Source organism: Cervus elaphus, chromosome 29 (assembly GCF_910594005.1).
Source record: "Cervus elaphus chromosome 29, mCerEla1.1, whole genome shotgun sequence".
Lineage (NCBI taxonomy): Eukaryota > Metazoa > Chordata > Mammalia > Artiodactyla > Cervidae > Cervus > Cervus elaphus.
Window position 1 is genome coordinate 8,164,277 of NC_057843.1, and position 21,592 is coordinate 8,185,868.

The 21,592-nt window shown below is 52.6% G+C and overlaps 1 protein-coding gene across 2 annotated transcripts; it reads left to right on the forward strand.

Moving 5' to 3' along the window:
- Positions 1 to 201: 201 nt before the first annotated feature.
- CTSB (cathepsin B) lies at positions 202 to 21,415 on the forward strand. 2 transcript variants are annotated; one of them, XM_043891464.1, is made up of 10 exons: positions 202 to 354; positions 12,775 to 12,925; positions 13,557 to 13,642; positions 14,541 to 14,655; positions 16,457 to 16,575; positions 17,381 to 17,466; positions 17,764 to 17,907; positions 18,302 to 18,418; positions 19,539 to 19,667; positions 20,280 to 21,415. In XM_043891464.1, the coding sequence occupies exons 2-10, from the start codon at positions 12,800 to 12,802 to the stop codon at positions 20,363 to 20,365; spliced, it is 1,008 nt and encodes a 335-aa protein (XP_043747399.1). In that variant the 5' UTR covers positions 202 to 354; positions 12,775 to 12,799; the 3' UTR covers positions 20,366 to 21,415. The 2 variants fall into 2 exon arrangements, with proteins under 2 accessions (XP_043747399.1, XP_043747400.1); XM_043891465.1 differs by lacking the exons at positions 202 to 354; positions 12,775 to 12,925; positions 13,557 to 13,642; positions 16,457 to 16,575 and having other exon boundaries at positions 14,582 to 14,655.
- Positions 21,416 to 21,592: the final 177 nt, after the last annotated feature.

The following is a 21,592-nucleotide window of genomic DNA, read 5'->3' on the forward strand; positions in this document are numbered from 1 at the left end:
CTGCAGCCCCCTTCTTCTCCGCAAGGGTCCCAGTGCGCCGGGGATAGGCAGGGGGAACTCAGAACCCCTGCTCCCGGGCCCTGCGATGAGCCGGTGCCTACAGGGCGCCGGGTCAAAGCAGAACCCCAGCGAAACTGGGCGCGGGAGGCCACGTGACGCTCCAGGGCTTGGTGGAGGGGCGCGCGCGCGCGTGGGTGGTCACGTGGTGAGTCAGCCGGTCACGGGGCGGGGCCCGGCGCTGTACTTAGCGCAGGGGCGGCTGCGGGAAGCTACGGCGGCTGCCCAGGCACCAGCATCAGCGGCTGCCCGGACACTCAGGCTGCAGGCCCAGGCCCTCTGCGGCGGCGGAGCGCGGTGAGTGCGGGCGGGCGACGGATGAGGAACGTCCCGGGCCGTTGGAAGCGAGGACCCTCGGGGAGTCGCAGTCCGGCGAGCCGGGCGGTATCGCGCCCCCCCCCCCCCCCCCCGGGACGTGGTTGTGATGAGGAAAGCAAGCTCTGCGCGCGGGCGGCCGGAATGCACTGCCAGTCTGGCCGGGAGGCTCGTGCCCCTTCTCGGGCGCTGTTCGGACCCCGGGCCGGGTCACCCGACCCTACGGTCCGCCGTCTCCAGAGCAGGAGGCGGGGAGTTTGCCGGCGCTCCCGAGGGAGGAGTCTGCGCGGAAGAGCTTGGCCTGGATCCCTGCTGGCTTTCAACCTCAGCCTGGCTCCCCAGCCCTTTGTGAGCTTCTGGTCCTGTTTCCTCAGCAGATCATTGAGTTGATAGTAAATACTATCAACATCTGTCTTACTTGTTTTCTTTTTGTCGATGATTTTCCTGGGCAACTTTCTGCACACCGCCATACAATTTCAGGGGCCCCAGAAGACAGAAACTGGAAAACCGGAATCTGGAACTGGGTGGAGCGGGGTGGGAGCCACAGGAAGTTAAATCCACAGATGGAGGAGAAGCTAAGTAGAGGGGAGGGCAGGGAACTTTAGGGCACGGGGTGCCAGCCCCTTCCCTGGGAGTGTGAGGGGAGTGGAATGCCGGCCCCAATCCTGCACTGCTGAGGAAGGGAGTCAGGCTTGGGCCCGGGGTGCTGTGGGAGCGGAGAGGCAGGGCAGAGTCCCTGGGGGCATCGCCTGCCCCTCAGCTGATGACTCTGGAGGTCTGGGAGAAGGAGCATTGTGGGGTGACTGTATTTGGGGGTCAGTCAGCCTGTTCTGGTAGATATGAATTGGAGTTGCTTTCTTTATGGGCCTTGGTCAACCCCTTCCCCAGGCAGTGAGGAAGCCAGTGGGCAGGCACAGAGGAAGGAGAGGCCCGTATCCTCTACCTGACTGAGACTCATACCCAGTTGGAGGGGCATGGGGTTCAAAGGGAGACCTAGCACCTTTGGTTACCTTGGAAAAACTGCCCTTCAGGCATTTTCACTAGGTGTATATCTGCCAATGTACCTTCATCTAGTTGAATCTTTAGGTGATGGAAGGTGATAAGACAAAGAGCCTTAGCGGTGTGTCGGTTTGGTTAAAGGCTACTTTCCTTTTCCTCTCTCATAACGTTGTTAACTTCATGGAAGATTGTTTCCTGTTGGCACTGGTAGTGGTGACCCGTAAGCTTTGTGGAGAAAGAGTTTGGGCTGCCCCACCCTGTGTGGCCTTCCCGAAGAGAGTTGAAGGTGCCCTGGGTTCACTCAGACCTCTTAGGGGCATCTGTCCTAGAGCTGGGGTACTGCCCAGTGGAAAGGTGCAGATCCCTCATCTGGGGGCGTCACAGTCCCAGGGGGAGGCAACTCGGACCAGACGAGGGCTCTGACTCCAATTACCTCCGCTGCCACAGCGTCAGGACAGCCCTTTTTCTGAACTGGTCAGGTAGTGAGGGTGGAAGCCCTTTGTCTCCAGGAGGCACCTGCCCGTGTGTTGCTGACTCAGCAGCTTGAGCCGAGGCCCTCCTTGTGGACTGGCTCTTTCCCCAGCTGCTGGCCCTGGGAGTTGGGAGTAGGAAGTTGCATGTGTTTTAGGGCTTCAGATTTTTTTTGTTACCACTGGCAGTTGCATTGGGGAGTGAAGGAAGAGTGCTTTCAGGTGAACCTTGGAGTGTAGGTTGGGTGGTTTTCTTAAACGTGGTGATGAGTTGTGATTGTGTTGAATATCCCTGTCCTTAGGAGAGAAGGACCGAAATGTTTCAGGATGAAAACACACAATGTCTGCTGTTTGTTTTTGATGGTTTGGCAGAAGGAAAGTATTGGAAATATGAGAGGTTGAACTGTGTGAAATGATAATTTTTGTAGGTCAAGGAGCATTGAGATCAGGCACCTTGATACGGTTCAGTCTTGTGTGTAGGGTGGTCAGGGTTGACAGTAGGTTGGTGGATCTACTTGATCCACATGCAGATGTGTGTTGGACTCACTGGGTATTAGGAGGCAGTTGTCACTCTGCCCCTGGTCCTGGGTCTTCATTTTTTTAGGTTTACACTCAGTGCCCTGGATCTTCATCTTTCTTGGGTAACACTCAGGGCCCACTCCAGGGCTGCTTAAGCCAGGTGTTTGAGAAATGACTCCTGAGTCCCTCCATGGCTGATATGTTCACCTTCCACCCTAGTTTGGGTAGGCGGGGGATCTAGGGATCAAACACCATTAAATATTTAGACTTCAGTCCCTTTTTAAAGCCCAAGCCTCATCCCCACCTGCTTTCTGCAGCACCCACAGCTTCCTTGTCTCAGCCTTGTGTGTCTGGGTGGGAAGGAGGGTGGGTGGTGGAGTCAGAGCCTTCCCTCCTGGTCACAGACCCCCTCTGCAGGCAGCAACTTTCAGCTTCTTTTCTGCAAGTCTGTGTCTAGTTCCTAAGGGACGTTGTAACTCCTATCTGCTTTCTCTCCTCTCTCTCTCTTTTTTTTTTTTTTCTTTTGATGTGGACCATTTTTAAAGTCTTTATTGAATTTGTTACAACATTGTTTCTGTTTTATGCTTTGGCTTTTGGGCCACTTAGGTATGTGGGATCTTAGCTCCCCAACCAACCAAGGATCTCAAATCCCTACCTCCTTGCATTGGAAGGCAAAGTCTTAACCATGGACTGCCAGGGATGTCCCTGCTCTTCTCTTTCTAATTTTCCTGCATGATTTTTTTTTAATCCCCTTATTGTTTTTTTAATCCTTGTATCTGTATCAATTTATGAATAGTGTTATCGAAATGCACATGACTTTAATTATATCGCATGTATCCTTTTCCACTGGTGTCTATGAAATTGATTTACATTGATACGTACAGATCCAGTTCATTCATTTTAAATGCACAGTGTATTCCTCTCCTGAGGGACAGTTAGGTGGGTTTTGCTTTTTCACTGTCCTCACAAGGCTACAGTATCCTGTCTCTTAGACAGTTGCAAGGGTTTCTCTGGGGGAGAAGCAGAAGTCGGGAAGGTGCTCGGTCCTAAGGTGTGTGCACCATCCATTTTATAGATGTCAGTGCTGTCCACTGGGGTTTTACCAACATATTCTCAGGGCCGTGAGGGTTCTTGTTCCTCATATTTACCAACACTAGGTATTACCAGACTTTAATTTCTGCCCATCTGTTGTGTTTGAAAAGCTGTCCTTGTTTTAACTTGCATGGTTGGGAATTCCAGTTTAATTCTCTGCCCTAGGAAATTGATGATGAGGTTTTTCTATTTTTGTTGTTGATCAGTGGTAATTTGTGGGTTTTAGTATGTTTGTCAACAGTTGAAACTTAAGAAGGTTTCTTTTGATCCTAACCTAGGCATCTGGACTCGTCTTCAATTAGGTAATATTCTCTGGTTTTTTTTTAACTTTGAGGACACGTGTGGGTTCGGGGTACTGGCAGTCTGAATCTTCTGAGAAAACTGAGGCATCTGCAGGTTTGTGACGTGATGAGGGGGTTGGGTCACCCAGATGATGGTGGAGAAATCTCTGCAATTCCATTTCCTGGCAGTTCTGTCCCTATCCAGGTACACCATCCAGAGCTTGCCCTTGGTCTTTTCTCAAGCTCCAGGTCCCCTCACCTGGGAAACAAAAGCCTTAATCAGGACCAGGGGCCCTTTTCCAGCGTTACTATGTTATGAATGCTGGGTGCTAGGAGGGATGTGCCCGCAGTCTGACTGTGGTTACATGTCTCTTACCTGGCTGGTAAGTCACTCAGTGTGGCCATCAGGATAACCTAGAATTACCAGCAAGGGTACTGGAAGGAGAATGGGACAAATATCTAGATAGTGAAACGACTTCTTATAGAGCACAGTGGGAACAGCTATTCTGCCAAGAGACCCAGTGAGGCTGGGCTTCTCCATGACCTGCTGACCTGGAGTTGGGCAAGATGTGTTCATTGGAACAAACAAGTCCCATGGCTTCTGGGCTTGTGTAAGACCTGGGAAGGCGATATCAGCCTAGAGGTTGCTCCAGGGTTGAGGCCTTGTCACACATCCACTGGGAGCCTTCAGCCCCCACCTGTTCTGCATCTACTTAACTCTGCAGATATTTAGGGGGTGCTGTGTTCTGGTGGCTAAGAGCAAAATAAACCATCATTTGGGCTTACCTGGTGGTGCAGTTGTAAAGAATCCACTCGTCAATGCAGGAGACACTGGTTTGTTCCCTGGGTCAGGAAGATCTCCTGGAGGAGGAAATGGCAACCCACTCCAGTATTCTTGCCTGGAGAATCCCATGGACAGAGGAGCCGGGTGGGCTTCAGTCCACGGGGACACAGAATCGTGCACAGTTGAGCAACTGAGCATGCAGGCACACGCAAACCATCATCTGAGGAAGATCTTGATCCCCCCCACCGCCCACTGGGGTGTGTTTGAGGACAGAAGGAATTACCCTGGGGAGGCAGGAGTTAACCGGCGTGTGCACAGGGAGATGTGTTCCATGAGGAACTGTCCTCACGTGGCCCCCAGGAAACTGTCTTCCTGGGTGGCTCTAGGGCTGTCTGCTCCGAGCCAGGCAGCACCCTGCTGAGGGGCAAGTGTCTTCTCGGGGCCGCGGGGAAGGAAAGCAGGCCCACGTAAGAGAGGTGAAGCCCTTCTGCCGCCTGCTCTTGTACCTGCTGTCTTTCTGTGCCCCCAGTGCCCAGCCAGCAGGGAGATGTCGTCTGGCCTCGAATTAAATTAGGGAGCTGCTGTGTTCCTGCGGGCTGGAGAGGCTTGGAACACTAATCTCGTTTGAATCTTCAAGGATTTCTGAGAGCTTTTATAAAGTAGCCTCAAGGTCCTTGAGAATCCAGGCAGCATGCCGTGTCAGTAACTGAGACCAAGTGGGGATGGAGTGACCCCTTCTGCGTCTCAGAAAGTCAGCGTCTGAATCTGGGAGCAAGCTGGCAAGCAGAAGCTTCTACAGCTTTCCAGAACCTTGCCCAAATGGTCCTGCTTTTCAAAAACACAACATTTTTTGACTGCCAAGGACCTTTCTGGGGGTCCATTTTTTTAGGCCTGTTGGTTAGTGGCTCAGTCGTGTCCAGACTCTTTGCAACGCCATGGACTATAGCCCACCAGGCCCCTCTGTCCATAGGATTTCCCAGGCGAAAATAATGGGTTGGGTTGCCATTTCCTCCTCCAGAGGATCTTCCTAACCCAGGAATCGAACCTGCGTCTCCTGCATTGGCGGGTGGATGGATTCTTTAACACTGAGCCACCTGGAAAGCCCTTTTTAGCCCTAGACTAGTATTTTTCTTCTCTTTGTAGGGTATGAGCTGCTGTGACTGATCTTAACACATTATTGACTGGGGAATTTTTGCAGAAACCGATGCCTGTGACCATAATACATCTTTGGTCAATGGTGTGTTAAGTGATGTTCCATTTGTGGGCACTGCAGCCATACAGTTTCCAGGCACTAGGGGAGAGCAGCTTAAGAAAGCCACACCGTGGAACTTGGTGTGAATTAGTCACTCATTCTGGGCAGACAATTGGCAAATGGGGAGCAGAGAGAGTCCCCATGAGTGTCCTAAAGAGTTTAGGTGGGTGAGGGTGGTGGAATCCCTCTCATGGCTCCTGGATCCTGTGGAGCCTGCAGTGATGTGATAGATGCCTTTTCTGGGTCTCACAGCACTTGCTTTTAGGGGCATTCAGCTGCAGGGGGCCTGGCTCTAGGGGCCAGATAACCAGCTTGTGTCTGACTATCTGTCTCTTTAGCGCTGTGAAGATGAAGACTGGCAGCCCTTTTGGCTTCGTTTTCTTTTTTTTTTTTTTTAATGTATTTATTTTTAACTGAAGGATGATCGCTTTACAGTATTGTGCTGGTTTCTGTCAAACATCAGCATGAGTCAGCCGTGGGTTTACCCATGCCCCTTCCCACTTGACCCTCCATCTCACCCTTCTAGGGTGTTACGGAGCTCCAGTTTGAATTCAAAGCAGCTAATTAAGCGCATTTCCGTTAGGAACCAAGACATCAAACAGAAAGACCACATCAAGGCTGTTATTCAGATTCAAAGAGGAGGGGTCCCCGGTGTCGTTCAGTTCAGTCAGAGCCCCTTTGAAGTCAAGGCGCTTGAGCTGCCCCAGCGTGGAGGTGGAGGTGAGCAGCTGACATCCAGGGGCCACAAAGGGGTGCCTGGCTTTGTGTGGGTGCCCTGAAATGGCCCCAGCTTCGAGGGCACAAGTGCTCATGGCGGCAGCGAGAAGCAAGAGTAGCTTTGTGGGAGAGAAAGAAACACAAGTTCTAACATGGTCCCACTGAATGTTCACAGCCCTCCAAACCTTCCACCTTACCTCCACCTAGAGCCACTCAGCTGCATAAGAAACAGCCTCAATTTGTAGCTGTTGGCAGAATGTAGGCACTCAATTCTTTTGAGCCGACTGTGAAAGCCAGCTGTCAACAGTATTTGAGTGGCAGCAATGGATAGGGGGCTTCCCTGGTGGCTCAGTGGTAAAGAATCCACCTGCTAATGGAGGAAACAGGGGTTCGATCCCCGGGTTGGGAAGATCCCCTGGAGAAGGAAATGGCAACCCACTCCAGTATTCTTGCCTGGGAAATCCTGTGGACAGAGAAACCTGGCGGGCTACAGTCCTTTGGTTTACAAAGAGTCAGACATGACTCAGAGACGAAACAACAGCAGTGGATAAGGAGGAACACAGGACCAGATGAAAGACTGGTTGGACGTGCATCCATCTTTTTCTGGATTAGCCGGTGGATTGCAGGTGGCCAGTTTGGAAATTTCAGGTATATATGTCCTGTCTCCTTAGGATTTAGAATCCAGTCTGCAGAGGGCTCTTAACCACATAAGAAACCTGTTTAAAAAAATCGAGCTTGGGCTCTTGTCCTAAAGGCCTGTGTTCTATCAGCATTTTTGTGCGCCTCCAACTTCACCAGCTCCCCATTCTCATGGAGGCACCCAGGGCAGAGGGTGCGTCTGTAAGCCCTGGGAGGGCTGTTTGCCCAGCTGTTTGCACAGCTGTACTCATAAATAAATGACTCCATACATTTCAACACCAACAAAAATAAAATTAAATTAAAAAATAAATAAAAGATCAGGCTTGGCTGCATGTCCCTGGGATGTCAGGACTCCCGTGTGCAGTCCCTTCCTTCCTGAGTCCCGGTCCCCGGAGCCCACAGCTGGCTGCAGGGAGGTGTGGCGGGCAGCTGTGCTCTCGGGAAGCTGGACACAAAAGCGCTCTGGGGTCTGGAGCCGAAAGACATGAGACAGCCCGTATTTTTAAATGCTAGAGATTAGCTTGGAGAAGGGCCAGAGGGCGTAGAGGAGCCCATGCCCTGGCTTCCCAGGAAGTCAGCTGACCGAGGGCTGGAACTCACATCTGCCCACAGCTGCTCCTGCTCCGTCCACACCCTGGCGGGGTCTGGTGACTTGCAGGTGGTGTAATCCTGTATGGGGGCCTCTTCCCTCACCGTAAGGACTTTCTGTTCTTTCTCCCTGGTTTTTAAGGGGGAGAATACCCCCACAGAATGAGAAAAGGGAAATGTTTGCCCGAAAGAGGGGAAGTGAAAACTCACTGTGTTTCGTGCTGAGGCGGTGACCCTGGCTAACAGCACAGCTTGGGCCTCCAGCTGTTTGCGCGTCGTTTGCCCCATGTTCACGATGCCCATGGAAGTCGGCACCCCCAGGAATGCAGTTGCCAGTGCCCTGGACATCGGTCTGTCCCCTTGGGAGGAGAAACTTGACTCCATATTCTCTGGGATCTCAGTAGCTTCCGGACCCTCAGAAAGGGGGGCCCATTGGGAGGTCAGCTGGAGTTAACACCTATTTTAATTTCGGGCTCTTTGTGATGTGCGGTAGGTAGGTGGTTTGTGCGAACTGGTCTTGTCTGGCACGGGCTGTGAATGGGGAAAGGAGAGAAGAGAAGAGGGAGGAGGCTTTGTTGCCTTCTGACTGTGGCAGGTACCCTCCTCTCACTCTGGACTTCCACTGGGGGACACGAGTGGTCATTAGCCCCATTTTACAGGTGGTGAGACTGAGGCTCAGTGAAAGCAGGTACACAGTTAGGAAGTAAGTGGAATCCAGGTCTCTGGACTACACGCCTGGAGCTCATCCTTGAACCGCAGCCCAGATGCGGTCATGTGATACTGCAGCCCCAGTGGGCGAGTTGGGGCGGTGGTCCGTGCATTGCTGTAATCCCCAGGTTTGCGTGTCTGGTTCTCACTGAGGCCGGGGCTGAGCTGGGAGAACAGTTGCTAGGAGCCATGGGGTAGGACCACAGAGCAGGAAAGCGGCGTGGGGTCCCGGGCTCAGGCTGGGAGCTGCCCGCGTTTCCTGCCACCAGGAAACCAGAGAAATCTTAGGTGTGATCAGGTTGCATGGAAGCACCCCATTCTGCACATCAGGCAGCCGGCTAAGCCTGCAGGGGTCCCGGGGACACTCCGGTTTGACACACAGGGAGCATTCACGAGGATGGCCTCTGGTTTCCTGGGGACCCAGCTGTGTTCCTGGGACCCGGACAGGCTGTGCTGAGGCCGAGGGTGGCAACCCTTCCAGCCATGGTTCTGAAGGGCCTGTCGGCCCGGCCTCCAGCTGCAGGGGTGGGTCAATATGCAGGGGGCACACCTGTCTTCTCAGGGCAGTGTTGAGATGGCAAGTGTAAGTCAGGGCATCGATAGGAGCCCTCCTCGTCTCTGCCCAGAAGCCTTTTTAAAAGAAGCCCTGGAGAGCCCCTGTGTCCCTTCCTGGCACATGCGTGTACAGTGAAATATTTCCTGACAGTTTGGAGGCTCCCTGACTCGGGGTCACGTGAGCAGCAGCCTCCCCATGAGTCACTGAACATGGGAAGGGTAAGCGTTTTGAGCGGAAAGTCACTCAGAGGCGGCCTCTGCCTGGAAATGCATCTCGGGCCTCCTCAGAATATGTTCTTTCAGTTGGGTGGCTTTCGGTCTTTGGTAGCACCAGTATTATTCTTCCTACAGAAACAAAACTTAGAATATAGCATGTTCACTCAAGAAAAATTAATAGGGAAAAAAAAGAGGTAAGGCTATATAGTGAACGTGGGCTTCCTCGGTGGCTCAGTGGTAAAGAATCTACCTGCCAGTGCTGAAGACTTGGGAGCCGTGGGTTTGATCCCTGGGTTGGGAAGATCCCCTGGAGGAGGAAATGGCAACAGATTGAAGTATTCTTGCCTGAAGAGTCCCATGGACAGAGGAGCCTGGCAGGCTGCAGTCTGTGAGGTCTCAGCGTTGGACGCGACTGAGCACGCACACGTATAGCGAACGTAAGCAGTTCCATGTGACTTGTGTATGGTTTTCTTGACGTTTTGCATGTAGTGACAGGAATAAACGTGTATACGGGTTGAGTGCCCACACTTGCCATGACTCACCTGCTCCTTTGCTTTCTTTCACTTACTGTATGTATATATATACATACATATATACACACACATATATGTTATTGTCAGTACGATATGGTTCACTTCCACAAGTTCATTTCTTTTTTTTTTTTCAGTGGGTTTTGTCATACATTGATATGAATCAGCCCACAAGTTCATTTCTTAATGGCTGCTTTTGTATTTCATTATTTAACCATTTGCAACTTAACAGTTACTATTATAGATGCTTTTCTTTCTGGTCTTGTGTGAACACCAAGACTGTTTAGTGTACCTGTGTCTTTGCGTTTTGAGGCTTGTGGGATACATTTCAAAAGGTCAGATTGCTGAGTCAAAGGGTGTGTGGATTGAAGAGCCGATAGAGGCTGGGCGGTACCTACTGATGGGTAAGCAGCAGCAGCGCCTGGTTCCCCACCTCTAACCCCACGGAAACTGATCAAACCCTACAGCTCCTGGCTGTGTGGTGGAAGATAAATACCTCTTTGAGCCCTCTGTAGCTCTTTTTCTGTACATGTACTGTGTATATCCTTTGGCTGTTTTTCTGTTATGCTGTTTCTCTTCTGATTTTGGGTCCTTTGCTTACTAGGGAAGCAAAGCCTAAAGTATGTGTAAGAGCTGTTTTTTGTCTGTCACTTTGCATTTTGTTTTTTTTCTAAAGGGAGGCTTTACTTTCATGTAATCAAACATTTTCCCCTTAAGGGCTCTGTTTGATGTCAGTCTTAGGCCTTCCTCACTCCAGTATTGTGTTTGTTTGTTTTAGTAACCTTAAAGATTATTTTATTTTTGGCTCTGCTGGGTCTTTGCTGCGCACGGACTTTCTCGTGTTTGGCAGGCCGGGGCTGCTGTCTAGGTGTGGCACATGGGGTCAGTATTTGCAGCTCCCGGGCTCTAGAGCGACGGCTCAGTAGTTGTGGCTCACGGGCTTGGTTGCTCTGCGGCATATGGGATCCTCCCAGCTCAGGGATTGAACCTGCGTCTCCTGCATTGGCAGGCGGATTCCTTATCCCTGAGCCACCAGGATAGTCCGAATATGACTTTTTTTTAAGTGTGCTTATTTTCTCATACAACTTCTGTGTTTTTATGCAAGATCTTTGTTCCATGTAGCATTTGTGTCTGTGTGTGTAAGAACTTGAGGGTAAAGATTCAGTCTTATTTTTTTTCCTTTTTCTGAATGCACAACCAGTTGTGCAAACCCCATCCACCGAGATGTAGATGTGCGTTTCCTCCCCCGCCTCTGCCACACATAGGCTGTGCCTCCAAGTGGCCTGTTGTGTTGATGGACCCCTTCCTGAGCTGGCATTACTCGCAGTTCTTCATACCTTTCCACTCCAGGGGTTCAGGCCTCCGTCACTGCTGTTTTCCAGAACTGCCTGGCTAGCCTCACACATGGATTCTTCCCAGTGGCTTGTTGCTTAAGCAACAGATAAATTTAGATTTGTTTTGCTTAAATATAATTCACTGTGTGGGAGGCAGCCTGTTTGGTGCTGTGAGCCACCTCATCTTCCTGTTCCACTCACGGCAACCTGTGACCTGAGGAGGTGACGCAGGGACCAGCTCCTGAGGTTGGGGACAGGAGGGTCCCCAGTGCACGCACGCACATGCACACACACGCATAGACACACTCACTGAGAGGGCGTCTCCCCAGGCCTGGTGGTGCTGTGGCACTTGGATCATATTTCTTGCTTTCATCAGAGCCTCTTGCCTAAGAGTGTGACTCAGAGGCCTAGCTAGAACTCGCCTGTCTCCTGAGCTGTATGCCAGTCCAGGATCCAAGGCCGTAGTGGTAATGGGATGGCTTACCTTCTCGGGAGCCCCGTCTCTGAAGCAGAGTCCTTGTCTGACTGGAAAAACCACAGACAGTCCCAGGAGACCTGTGCCACCGGCCAAACCAGCTCTGGTTCCCGGCTCTTGAGAAAGGCATGCAGAGCTGGAGGTGGACTTGTGTTTGCTTGTCTGGTGTTCAAAACGTGGCTCGTGAGATATATCTTCAGTTTCATTTTCTCTCTCTGACTGGTCTTCCAGTTGAGACGTGATTGTGGGGAAAGGTGTTTACTCTTTGGGAGCTCAGACTTGAGAAAAGCCCCAAGCTTGTTCCAGAAGTGCATGGAGAGGCAGGGGCAGCAGGGGCAGTGGACTTGACTTTGCGTGAAGATTTGGTTTCATCTGTTTGTTTGGGATGGACTTGTTGGCACCGCTTGTTGCCTGGGCCCTGGGGTGGGTTCTGACAGACAGTAGGCTGCCTTTGCACCAGCCTCGTAGCTCACGAGATGGTTGGTTCACAGACCATGCAGTGACCAGCACCATTTCAGACCGTGAGCCCTTAGCTGGCCCTTCAGCAGCTTTGGAGATTAAGTGACATGGTGTCCTGCCCACGTCAGGGGGCCTTACGCGCGTGGCACAGCCCTTCCTTGGCTCGCTGTCTTGTGGTCCTGGACGGCACGGTCTCTCTTAGCCAGCCAGACAGCAGCAGCAGAGCGCCACAGGCAGTGGCTTCCAAACAAACTTACTGCTCTCAGTTCTGGAGACTGGGAGTCCAAGATCAGGGGCCAGTGTGGTCCACCCTGCCTGGTCAGACTGCCCTGTGTCCTCACATGGAGGAAGAGGCAAGGGAGCTCTGTAGGGTCTTTTTTATAATCGGGGCACTAATCCCACTCATAGGGGTTCCACCCTCATGACATCATCATTCCCCCGAAGGCCCCACCTCCTGACACCATCACCTTCTGGGGTAGGATTGCTGCTTGAATTTGTGGGTGGGGGACACACATTCAGTCCATCGTGCAGTCCTGTGTGCTGTGGGCACAGGCTGGGACTCTGAGACAAGGCATGAGAGCCCGCGGGTGCCGGGGTCCCTGCAGGCACTCTGCCGACAGCCTGGCTCCAGAAGGGGAAGCCAAGGAGCATGAGGGGGCAGGCGGCGGAGAGAGGATGGGACGAGGCCCCCAGAACAGCACATCCTGAGGTGACGCCTTGTGTGTGTCAAGCACTTGAACCGAACGAAGAAACATACTGATGTCTTGTGTCCTTTCCTCTCCAGGTGAATCTCCAATCCAGTTTCCAAAATGTGGCAGCTCTTGGCCACCCTCAGCTGCCTGCTGGTGCTGACCAGTGCCCGGAGCAATGTGCATTTCCCTCCTCTGTCCGATGAGCTGGTCAACTTTGTTAACAAGCAAAACACCACTTGGAAGGTAGGCTGGGGGCCCCTTTTGTGCGTTCTGACTCCCGAGGGACGGGCTGCAGCTGTGGCCCACGGGCTGGTGTGTCCTGGACAGTTGATCTGATTCATGGTTCTGGCTTGCTTAGGCCCATGCCCACTGCCCTGGCCCTTCCGTGTGTGTGTGTGTGTGTCAGTGAGAGTACGGGCACGTGCAGGTGCATGGGGGGTAAACCAGCTCGTGGAGTTCACAGCTGGGCTGATGCTGAGAGCCCACCGTGATTAGGGTGCTAACGTGGCCAGGTTCTGGTGGGGGTCCTTTCCAGGTGGCAAGTGGTGACTTCTTGTGTCCTTACCTGGCCTGAGGGGCAAGCTTGATCTCTGGGGTCTCCTTACAGAAGGGCACTAGTCCCATTCTTTAGGGCTGCACCCTCATGACCTGACCATCTCTAAAGGCCCCCACTGTGTAACAGCATCACGGTGGGGTTAGGTTTCAACATGAACTGGGGGGGAGACTCCATTCTGTAGCAGTGCCCCAGCACCCTTGCTCTCTGGGGCTGAGGGGCCCCCTGGCCTTGTCAGGCCCTGTGTGGGTGGTGTGCACATTCCACACCCCCAGCCCCCCAGGTTGGTGGGTGACTGCTCTGGGTGGGGCTCTTTTCCAGGCCGGACACAACTTCTACAACGTGGACCTGAGCTATGTGAAGAAGCTGTGTGGCACCATCCTGGGCGGGCCCAAGCTGCCCCAGAGGTGGGTACCCGCTCCCGGCTGGGGCACCCGGCTGCACCAGCACCACTGCCGTGTGAGCAAGATTCTGCCTGGCACAGGGGAAAGGGGGAGACAGGAAGGCTTCCCTGGCATCCAGAGGCCTCACCCGCCCCGCCCCGCCCCCCCACCAGGCTGCAGGGACCCTGCCCGAGGAGCAGGGCCAGCTCCCAGCGCCAGAGTTTCCTCCTCTGCTTCTCGGGTGTCCCAGCTGCAGAGGGAGAGGCCCCAGGTCTGAATGGTCTTGAATAAGGAAAATCTGAAAACAGCCATGTGATCTGCCATTAATGTTTTATTTTTCTTCATTTTATCATTAATGTTGCATTTTTCATGTAGATACTTCCCTTGAAGGAAGCATTAGAAAAGTCTGTGAGGCTGGGATAGTTAAGTGATGGGACCATTACACAGTTGTGAAGATGTTTAAAAAAAGATGAACATCTGGCAGATGTTTGATTCGGGGAAGCATGGGGAAAGCAAGAGATGTAATTATCTGGACCCTGAGGTTAAAACTCTTAAAAAATAAGCATAAAATAAGTTTAGGCAGAAGTATACAGAATGGTAAGTTATTTGGAGGAGTAGAACCCAGTTTTGTTTTTATCAAGCTCCAAGTGGGAAGTTCCCTGGCAGTGCAGAGGTTAGGACTCCATGCTATCACTGCTGAGGGCATGATTTTAATTCCTGGTTGGGGAACCAGCATCCTGCATGCTGCTTGGCGCAGCAAAAAAAAAACAAACTTCTAATAAAATTCCAAGGGGACGTCCTTGCACATGGCCTCCTCCGCACATCATCATGCCTCTCCCTGCAAAGTGACAGCCGAGGCCACAGGGTTTGGGGGCGCGGACTGTAGGGTGACGGCTTGTGATGGAGACCTTTCTTTTTTCAGAGATGCATTTGCTGCGGATATGGTTCTGCCTGAAAGCTTCGATGCCCGAGAACAGTGGCCAAACTGCCCGACCATCAAAGAGATCAGAGACCAGGGATCCTGTGGCTCCTGCTGGGTGAGGCCCTGCTGGCCAGAAGGGAGGGTTGGGGCGAGGGGCTGGGTAAGGGTGGGATCAACCAGGGATCTAAGGTTAGACAGGTTGAGTTTAGGCAAGTCACATAAACTTCTCGAGGCTCAGTCTCCCCTAGTGTAAAAGACAGATCCCTGGCGGTTGTGAATCACTGCAGGACCAGGTGGAAGAATTGACAGGCAGAGTGTCCTGTACAAGGCATGTCCCACATATGGGTTGTGAAGCAGTTTTGATTTCTGTTGAACACTCTGTCCTGGGCCATCAGCAGACACCATTAGCTTTGACCCCTGCTCTGCCTAGCTACAGTCCAAGGTCGCACAGAGTTGGACACAACTGAAGCGACTTGGCATTCCCGCACTGCTTCATGAAGTAGCAGTGCATCTGTACCAGTGAGCTGTCTTGACTGTGTTTGTGTGGGTAAAATACGTGATATAAAAGTAACGATCTTAGTCACTCATGTGCCAGCCAGTGGCACTGGGTTCATTCCCATTGCTATGCAGCCATCACCACTTGCGTCCACAGAACCCGTCACCTTGGAGAGCTGGACTCCATCCCCACAAAACACAAATTCCTGCTCGCCTCCACCAGTCCCCAGCGACCACTCTTCTACTTTCTGTCTCTCGTGACTTTTTTTTGTTTCTTTTAATTTTTGTTGGAGTGATGGCTCAGACAATAAAGAATCTGCCTGCAGTGTGGGAGAGCCAGGTTTGATCCCTGGGTCAGGAAGCTCCACTGGAGAAGGGAATGGCTACCCACACCAGTATTCTTGCCTAGAGAATCCCAGGATAGAGGAGCCTGGTGGGCTACAGCCTGTGGGGTCACAAGCAGTTGGACACAACTGAACACACATATACATAATTGCTTTACAATACTGTGTTGGTTTCTCTTGTGCAGCAAAGTGAATCAGCTACATACATCCCCTGATTTTTTTATTTCCTTCTGATTTCGGTCACCACAGAGTACTTAGTAAAGTTCCCTGTACTATGATTTTTCTGTTTTTTTTTTTTTTTTTTTTAAATCAGCAAATCAGTTGATTACAGGGTGAGTCACAGGGTAGGATCAGGATGGGAGATGTGAGCGGGGACAAGAGTCCGGAACCATTTGCAGCTGTACTCCACACCGCTGAGGAGCCTCTGCATTTTTCTAGCTAATCTAGGGTATGGGAAGGGGTAGTTATGAAAATGGGAAGTACATTCTTAAGTCAAGATTCATGAATGGGTAACTAGGCATTATGTCAGTGAAGGCTTTCATCATTGTTTGGGGACTAACAGAACATAGAGGCTACATGGTCCTGATGATTATGAAACAAAGTGTTAAATACTAAAGCCTTTGATGACGTAGAAGTGATTCACTGCATCATGCAGTCAAGGTATATCAGCAAAAAGACGGGAGAAGCTCTACGGGCCCAAGGTGGCATCATTTATGTCAACAGTCATACACTCCACCCCTGACTTTGTTATTTTGGGTGGGGGAGCTCTTATAATACTAACTAGTCTGGGTGTCTCATATAAGTGGAATCATAACAGTATTTGTCCTTTGTGCAAGCTATACTTTTGTGTTAAAAATCCCAAAACTGCATGTTTCAGAAATAAACCAAATGCCCAGGTAGAGGTCTGGGGTGAACTGGTCTCTTGCTTTAAAGCCCAGCTTGAGCCCCGGGACCCCCAGCTGCCTTGAGAGAAACCAGCCACCAGGAGGCCCGAGGTGTCAGCTGTGGCCTCCTGGGTGCGGGCTGGAGAGACCGCAGCGTGGAGCGGGACTCACCTCGTGGGGCTTGTTCCTGCAGGCGTTCGGGGCTGTGGAAGCCATTTCTGACCGGATCTGCATCCACAGCAATGGGCGTGTTAACGTGGAGGTGTCTGCTGAGGACATGCTGACCTGCTGTGGTCTCGAGTGTGGAGAAGGGTGAGTCGGAGCCCCCGGGAGCTGCCCCAGGAGACCTGTGGGTGGACTGAACCAGAGGGCTCCCTGTAGGGGGCAGGTGTGATACTCCCTCGGGCAGGACGATGTCTCCACTGAGACACATTGGGGCCCCCGGGCATCTGGAAGCAGGCCCTGGGAGATACTGCTTTTAGGAGGCTCCTGAAACCAGGCTGGCCCCCCACAGGGCTGGACTGGGGGTCGGTCGGGGGGGAAAACAGATGTTCCCGGTTTAGCTTCTGGGTTTTATTGTGCTTCTTCTCCTTTCCTGTTCCTTGGGGAACAGCTTGGGGCCTGTCTCCTCTGTAATTGAGGTTGATGGGTTCCCAGATAAGCCACATTAGGAACACAGCTCCCTGTTTTCCGCCAGTTCTGGCCTTGGTTTGGTTCTCAGATGTGGCTGCAGATGAGAAAAATCTGCGGGGTGAAAAGAAAGTAAAAAGGGAGTGCCTAGGTCTCAGCCCACAGCAGTGAAATCCCTAGAACTGGTATTTGTAACATAGCCCAGGGATTCCCATGTGCTGCCCTTTGAGAACCCCTGTCCAGACAGAAGAGACAGCCTCCTGGTGAGCACTTGATTATGAAAGTACTTCTGATTGTGAAAGTACTTGGTGGGCAGGCCTGGGAGATTCCCGGCAGGAAGTGACCATCAGGAGAAGAGTTGGGGACTTTTGGGGATCTGGGAGAACCGATGGGCCAGTTGCTGAAGGCGGTGATGGGTGCACTGGGTGGTGGTCTGGGAGCAGCCAGGACAACTCTCACACTGTTTAATGAGTGGCTCTTTTCTCAGCTGTAACGGCGGCTTCCCCTCTGGAGCCTGGAACTTCTGGACAAAGAAAGGCTTAGTGTCTGGGGGCCTCTATAACTCGCATGTAGGTGAGTGTCTGCCTTTAGCTCCCATCCAGCCAGATGGATTTTATAAGTAGGAATAATAGTGGTCTCATTTTCCCCTATAAAGTGAAGATCAGGGTTGAGGGTACATTGAACGCTGGGCTGAAAACTCAGGTAGAAGACAGGGCAGCCCTGTGTACACAGAGGCAGCAACTGGAAGAGGGCAGTGTTGGCGCCACAGACTCTGGGTGACTTCTGTGCTCATGAGCTAGCGCCCTGATTCTTCTCTCAGGCCTCTGAGGGGCTTCCTGCTGACGCCCACCTTTCTCCTTGGCCCCTCAGGCTGCAGACCGTACTCCATCCCTCCTTGTGAGCACCACGTGAATGGCTCCCGGCCCCCATGCACCGGTGAGGGGGACACCCCCAAGTGCAGCAAGACCTGTGAGCCCGGCTACAGCACGTCCTACAAAGAAGACAAGCATTTTGGTAAGCGGGGTGGGTGACCCCCGGCCCTGGGCCCGGGGAAGCTGAGGGAGGAGGTCAGGGCGCTGGAGTCACAGGTCAGGAGAAGCGCTGCGGTTAATGCCTCTGATGGGAGGGAGCAGCACACTGTTCTCTGCGCGTCTCCACCCTGACACCAGTGGGATTGGAGCCTTAGACCCTCAGACTCAGAAGGAAGAGACCAAACCCCTCAGTCATGGGGAGTAATCTGGCCTAGGAGCCTTCTGCTCCTTCCCTGCTTCTAGGGCCTCATGCTTACTGCGCACGCACGCACGCACGCACGCACACGGCAAGGTCCCGCGTGCTGCGTCCCCACAAATCGGGAGGTGGCTGGCCCCCTGCAGGAGGCGCCCGCCCCACTCGGCTGGTTTCTTCGCAGGATGCAGTTCCTACAGCGTCTCCAGCAGCGAGAAGGAGATCATGGCAGAGATCTACAAGAATGGCCCAGTCGAGGGGGCCTTCTCTGTGTACTCGGACTTCCTGCTATACAAGTCTGGTGTGCATCCCCCCGACCCCACTGACGGCCCCCGGGGAGGGACGTGTGGGTTCCTGGCTGGCAGGACGTCCCCGGTGGGCGCCGGGCCTCCAGCAGCGCCGCCCGCCGCTGCCCACTCTCTCGGCCCCTCGCCCGCCCTGTCCATGGCCAACTCCTGCTCCTCCCAAGCGTCCCCTCCTTTCTGCTCCTTCTGGAGCCGCCGGCCCCATCTCTCCACCTCCATCCCTTCCCCATCACGTCCGCAAGTAACTGTAGGTTTCCCGTTCTGCACCAAGTGACCTCCTCTGTCGTCTTTGTCTTGATAAAGTCTTAGCCTTGTGCCCGCCCCCAGTGGGTGAGGAAACGAGCACCTTCCTATGGGGACTCAAAGGGGGAAGGGGGCAGGATGGTCCCCACCCAAGAGCTGTCTTAGAAATCCCCCAGCCCAGACAAACGGTCTGTGCTGAGGACTTCTGTCTCATTTTGTATTCTGCTTGTTAGAAAACTCAAAGCTCTCCAGTCATTTAAAAAAAAAAAAGACCAAGTTGCCTAGCGAGAAAAAAATTATAAATCTGGCAGTTCTTAACTTCCACCAACGTTATATAAGAGAACACATTTCGGATTGGACAGTCATTCATCAGTAACCTGGTGGTCCTCTGAGCACCTCAGCGGGTGTCTCTTCCGTCAGTCAGCCTTGCAGCTGCCAGCCCAGTCCTCTCCCATGGCGCCCAGCCTGCACGCTGTGCCCCAGAGTAGCTGGGGCTTTAAAACTCTTAAGCCACAGAATGCCTCTGACAAGTCATTGCAGGGAGTCCCAGTATGGAAAACAAATGATCGTTGATGTTTTAATGTATCAGAGTTTCTAACTTAAGAGGCAGGCAACAAGCACATTGCATTGCACTCCATCTTAGTATTTATCCCCCGTGTTCGAGTGTGCTGGGCTTTCAAAAATACATTTAAATAATTCCCGGATGTTATGGGACTCCCTGGAGTCTTCCCGTGGAACACCCAGGGCTTTCCTTTGGCTGTACTTTCCTCTGGCTCCATCTGTCCTGTGTGGAGTTGGCCGGCTGAGCGGGTGGGCTGCTGTGGGAGACCAGCGGTGCCCAGGCTGAGTCTGAAGGGCCTTGTCGTCCCCCAGGGGTGTACCAGCACGTCACCGGAGAGATGATGGGAGGCCACGCCATCCGCATTCTGGGCTGGGGAGTGGAGGATGGCACCCCCTACTGGCTGGTCGGCAACTCCTGGAACACTGATTGGGGTGACAATGGTGAGCGCAGTCCCCGCTCAAAGGGCGCCCAAGCCAGGGCACAGTGGGCATCGTGTCCACCCGCTGTGCTGGGGAGCTGGGGTTTCCCCTTGCCACAAGGGCAGCCTCTGATCCCAAGAGGGGGTGTGGGTGGGGGCGTGGCCTCGAGCCACATGTGCTCCTCCTGGTTCCTCAGGGCAACAGGTGCAGGGGGCGGGGGGCCATACCATCCAGAAGTCTGATACAGGGCTGGGTTGGAGGGTAAGTGGAAGCCCACCGAGTACCTTGTGTCCCGGTTGGTGACAGCTTTGGGGCTGGTTTGTGACTTCCACTCCCCCATCTTTCAGAGGCGGGTCTGTGGCTTCCTAGGTGGCTCAGTGGTAAAGAATTCGCCTGCAGGTGCAGGAGATACAAGAGATGTGGGTTGGATCCCTGGGTCGGGAAGATCCCTTGGAGAAGGGAATGACAACCCACTCCAGTATCCTTGCCTGGGAAATCTCATGCACACATGAGCCTGGCAGGCTATAGGCCATGGGATCACAAAGAATCTGACACGACTGAGCATGCACGCTGGCTATGTCGGCAAAGGTCAGAATCCAAGCAGACTAAATGCGTCTTACTTCTGCTCTCCAGGCTTCTTCAAAATCCTCAGAGGACAGGACCACTGTGGAATCGAGTCGGAAATCGTGGCTGGAATGCCGTGTACTCATCGGTACTAGAAGATCTGATCTGTGTGGGGGACTGTCTGCTGGCCCAGGGCCAGTTTTCCCCTAAATATGGCCACTTAGACTGGGGATGAGGTGGGGGGTGAGGTAGGGATGTCTCTTATTTTTTGAATTATGATAATATATAAGGGTTTTTAGACAGGGTCTGAAGAAGACTGGGTTGGGCCAAGCTGCATGTCTGCCATCGAGTCTGTCTTCCAAGGACACACAGCCAGGCCTGCCCAGGGACAGACTGCTGCCCCAACACGAACGTGAAGACACAAAAGCCACTGCCGAAGCAGAGCGAACCTTTCCCTGTAGACGAGCTGTGTAGTGCCTGCTGCCCCTGCTTCTGCCCTGACCACTTCTACACTGCCCCCTGCCCCCAACCCCCCACCCAGCCCCGCCTCTGCATCACCAGGGAGCAAGACCTTAAAGGGTTTGTAGATTTCTGAGAGTGGAAAGCAGAGTTCCTAGTTAGATCCCTGCACAAGCAGGCAGCTTTCTAGATCTGGAATAGGCTGAGAAGAGACGGTGGGGAAGCCCTTTGGAGAAAGCCCTGTTGTTCTGCCAGGTCCCCTGCATCTGTCGAGCTTTGCAGCATGGCTCACCCTCTCTCGTCCCGTCCTTGCTGTGATCCTCTAAGTTTTTTTTTTGTGCACCTTGGCTAATCATGTGAGTGAGAGTCTACTACTTGGAAGAGCTGTGCTACTTGTACGGATTGTCTCCTTCAAACTAGGCGGTTGTGACTTGACTGACCTTACTGCCCTCTAATCCACAGTGAAACTAGTTTGGCAAGAAGCCAACTTTTACCTTTTACAATCACTGCTTCACCCTGTTAAATACAAGGGATGGCTGCCGATAAAAAGCCTCTCCTTCAGTGTGAAGTCTGCGTTCTGGTGGCATCTCCAAGATTGTGTGTCACTGTCTGGACTTCTAGCTGCTGTCTCTCCTTACCCCCCAGAAAGAATCATGTTCCCATGGATCTGGGTGCCCTCGAACCTCTAACCAGGGATGTCTTGCCTCAGTTGAGTGGAACAAAATAAATACCTAATTTTAACTACATTGCTGCTGCTGTACTTTCAAACCGTGGTGCCTCATCTCTTATTTTCCTGTCATTCTCATCAGCCCTTTTCTGTTGATTAAGCAGCTCTGTCCCTGTTATGTTACGGTAAGAACTCTTACCTCTTTTTTAGCAACCATACACCAGCAGTGACCCGAGGAGTCCTGCAGGCATGGTGT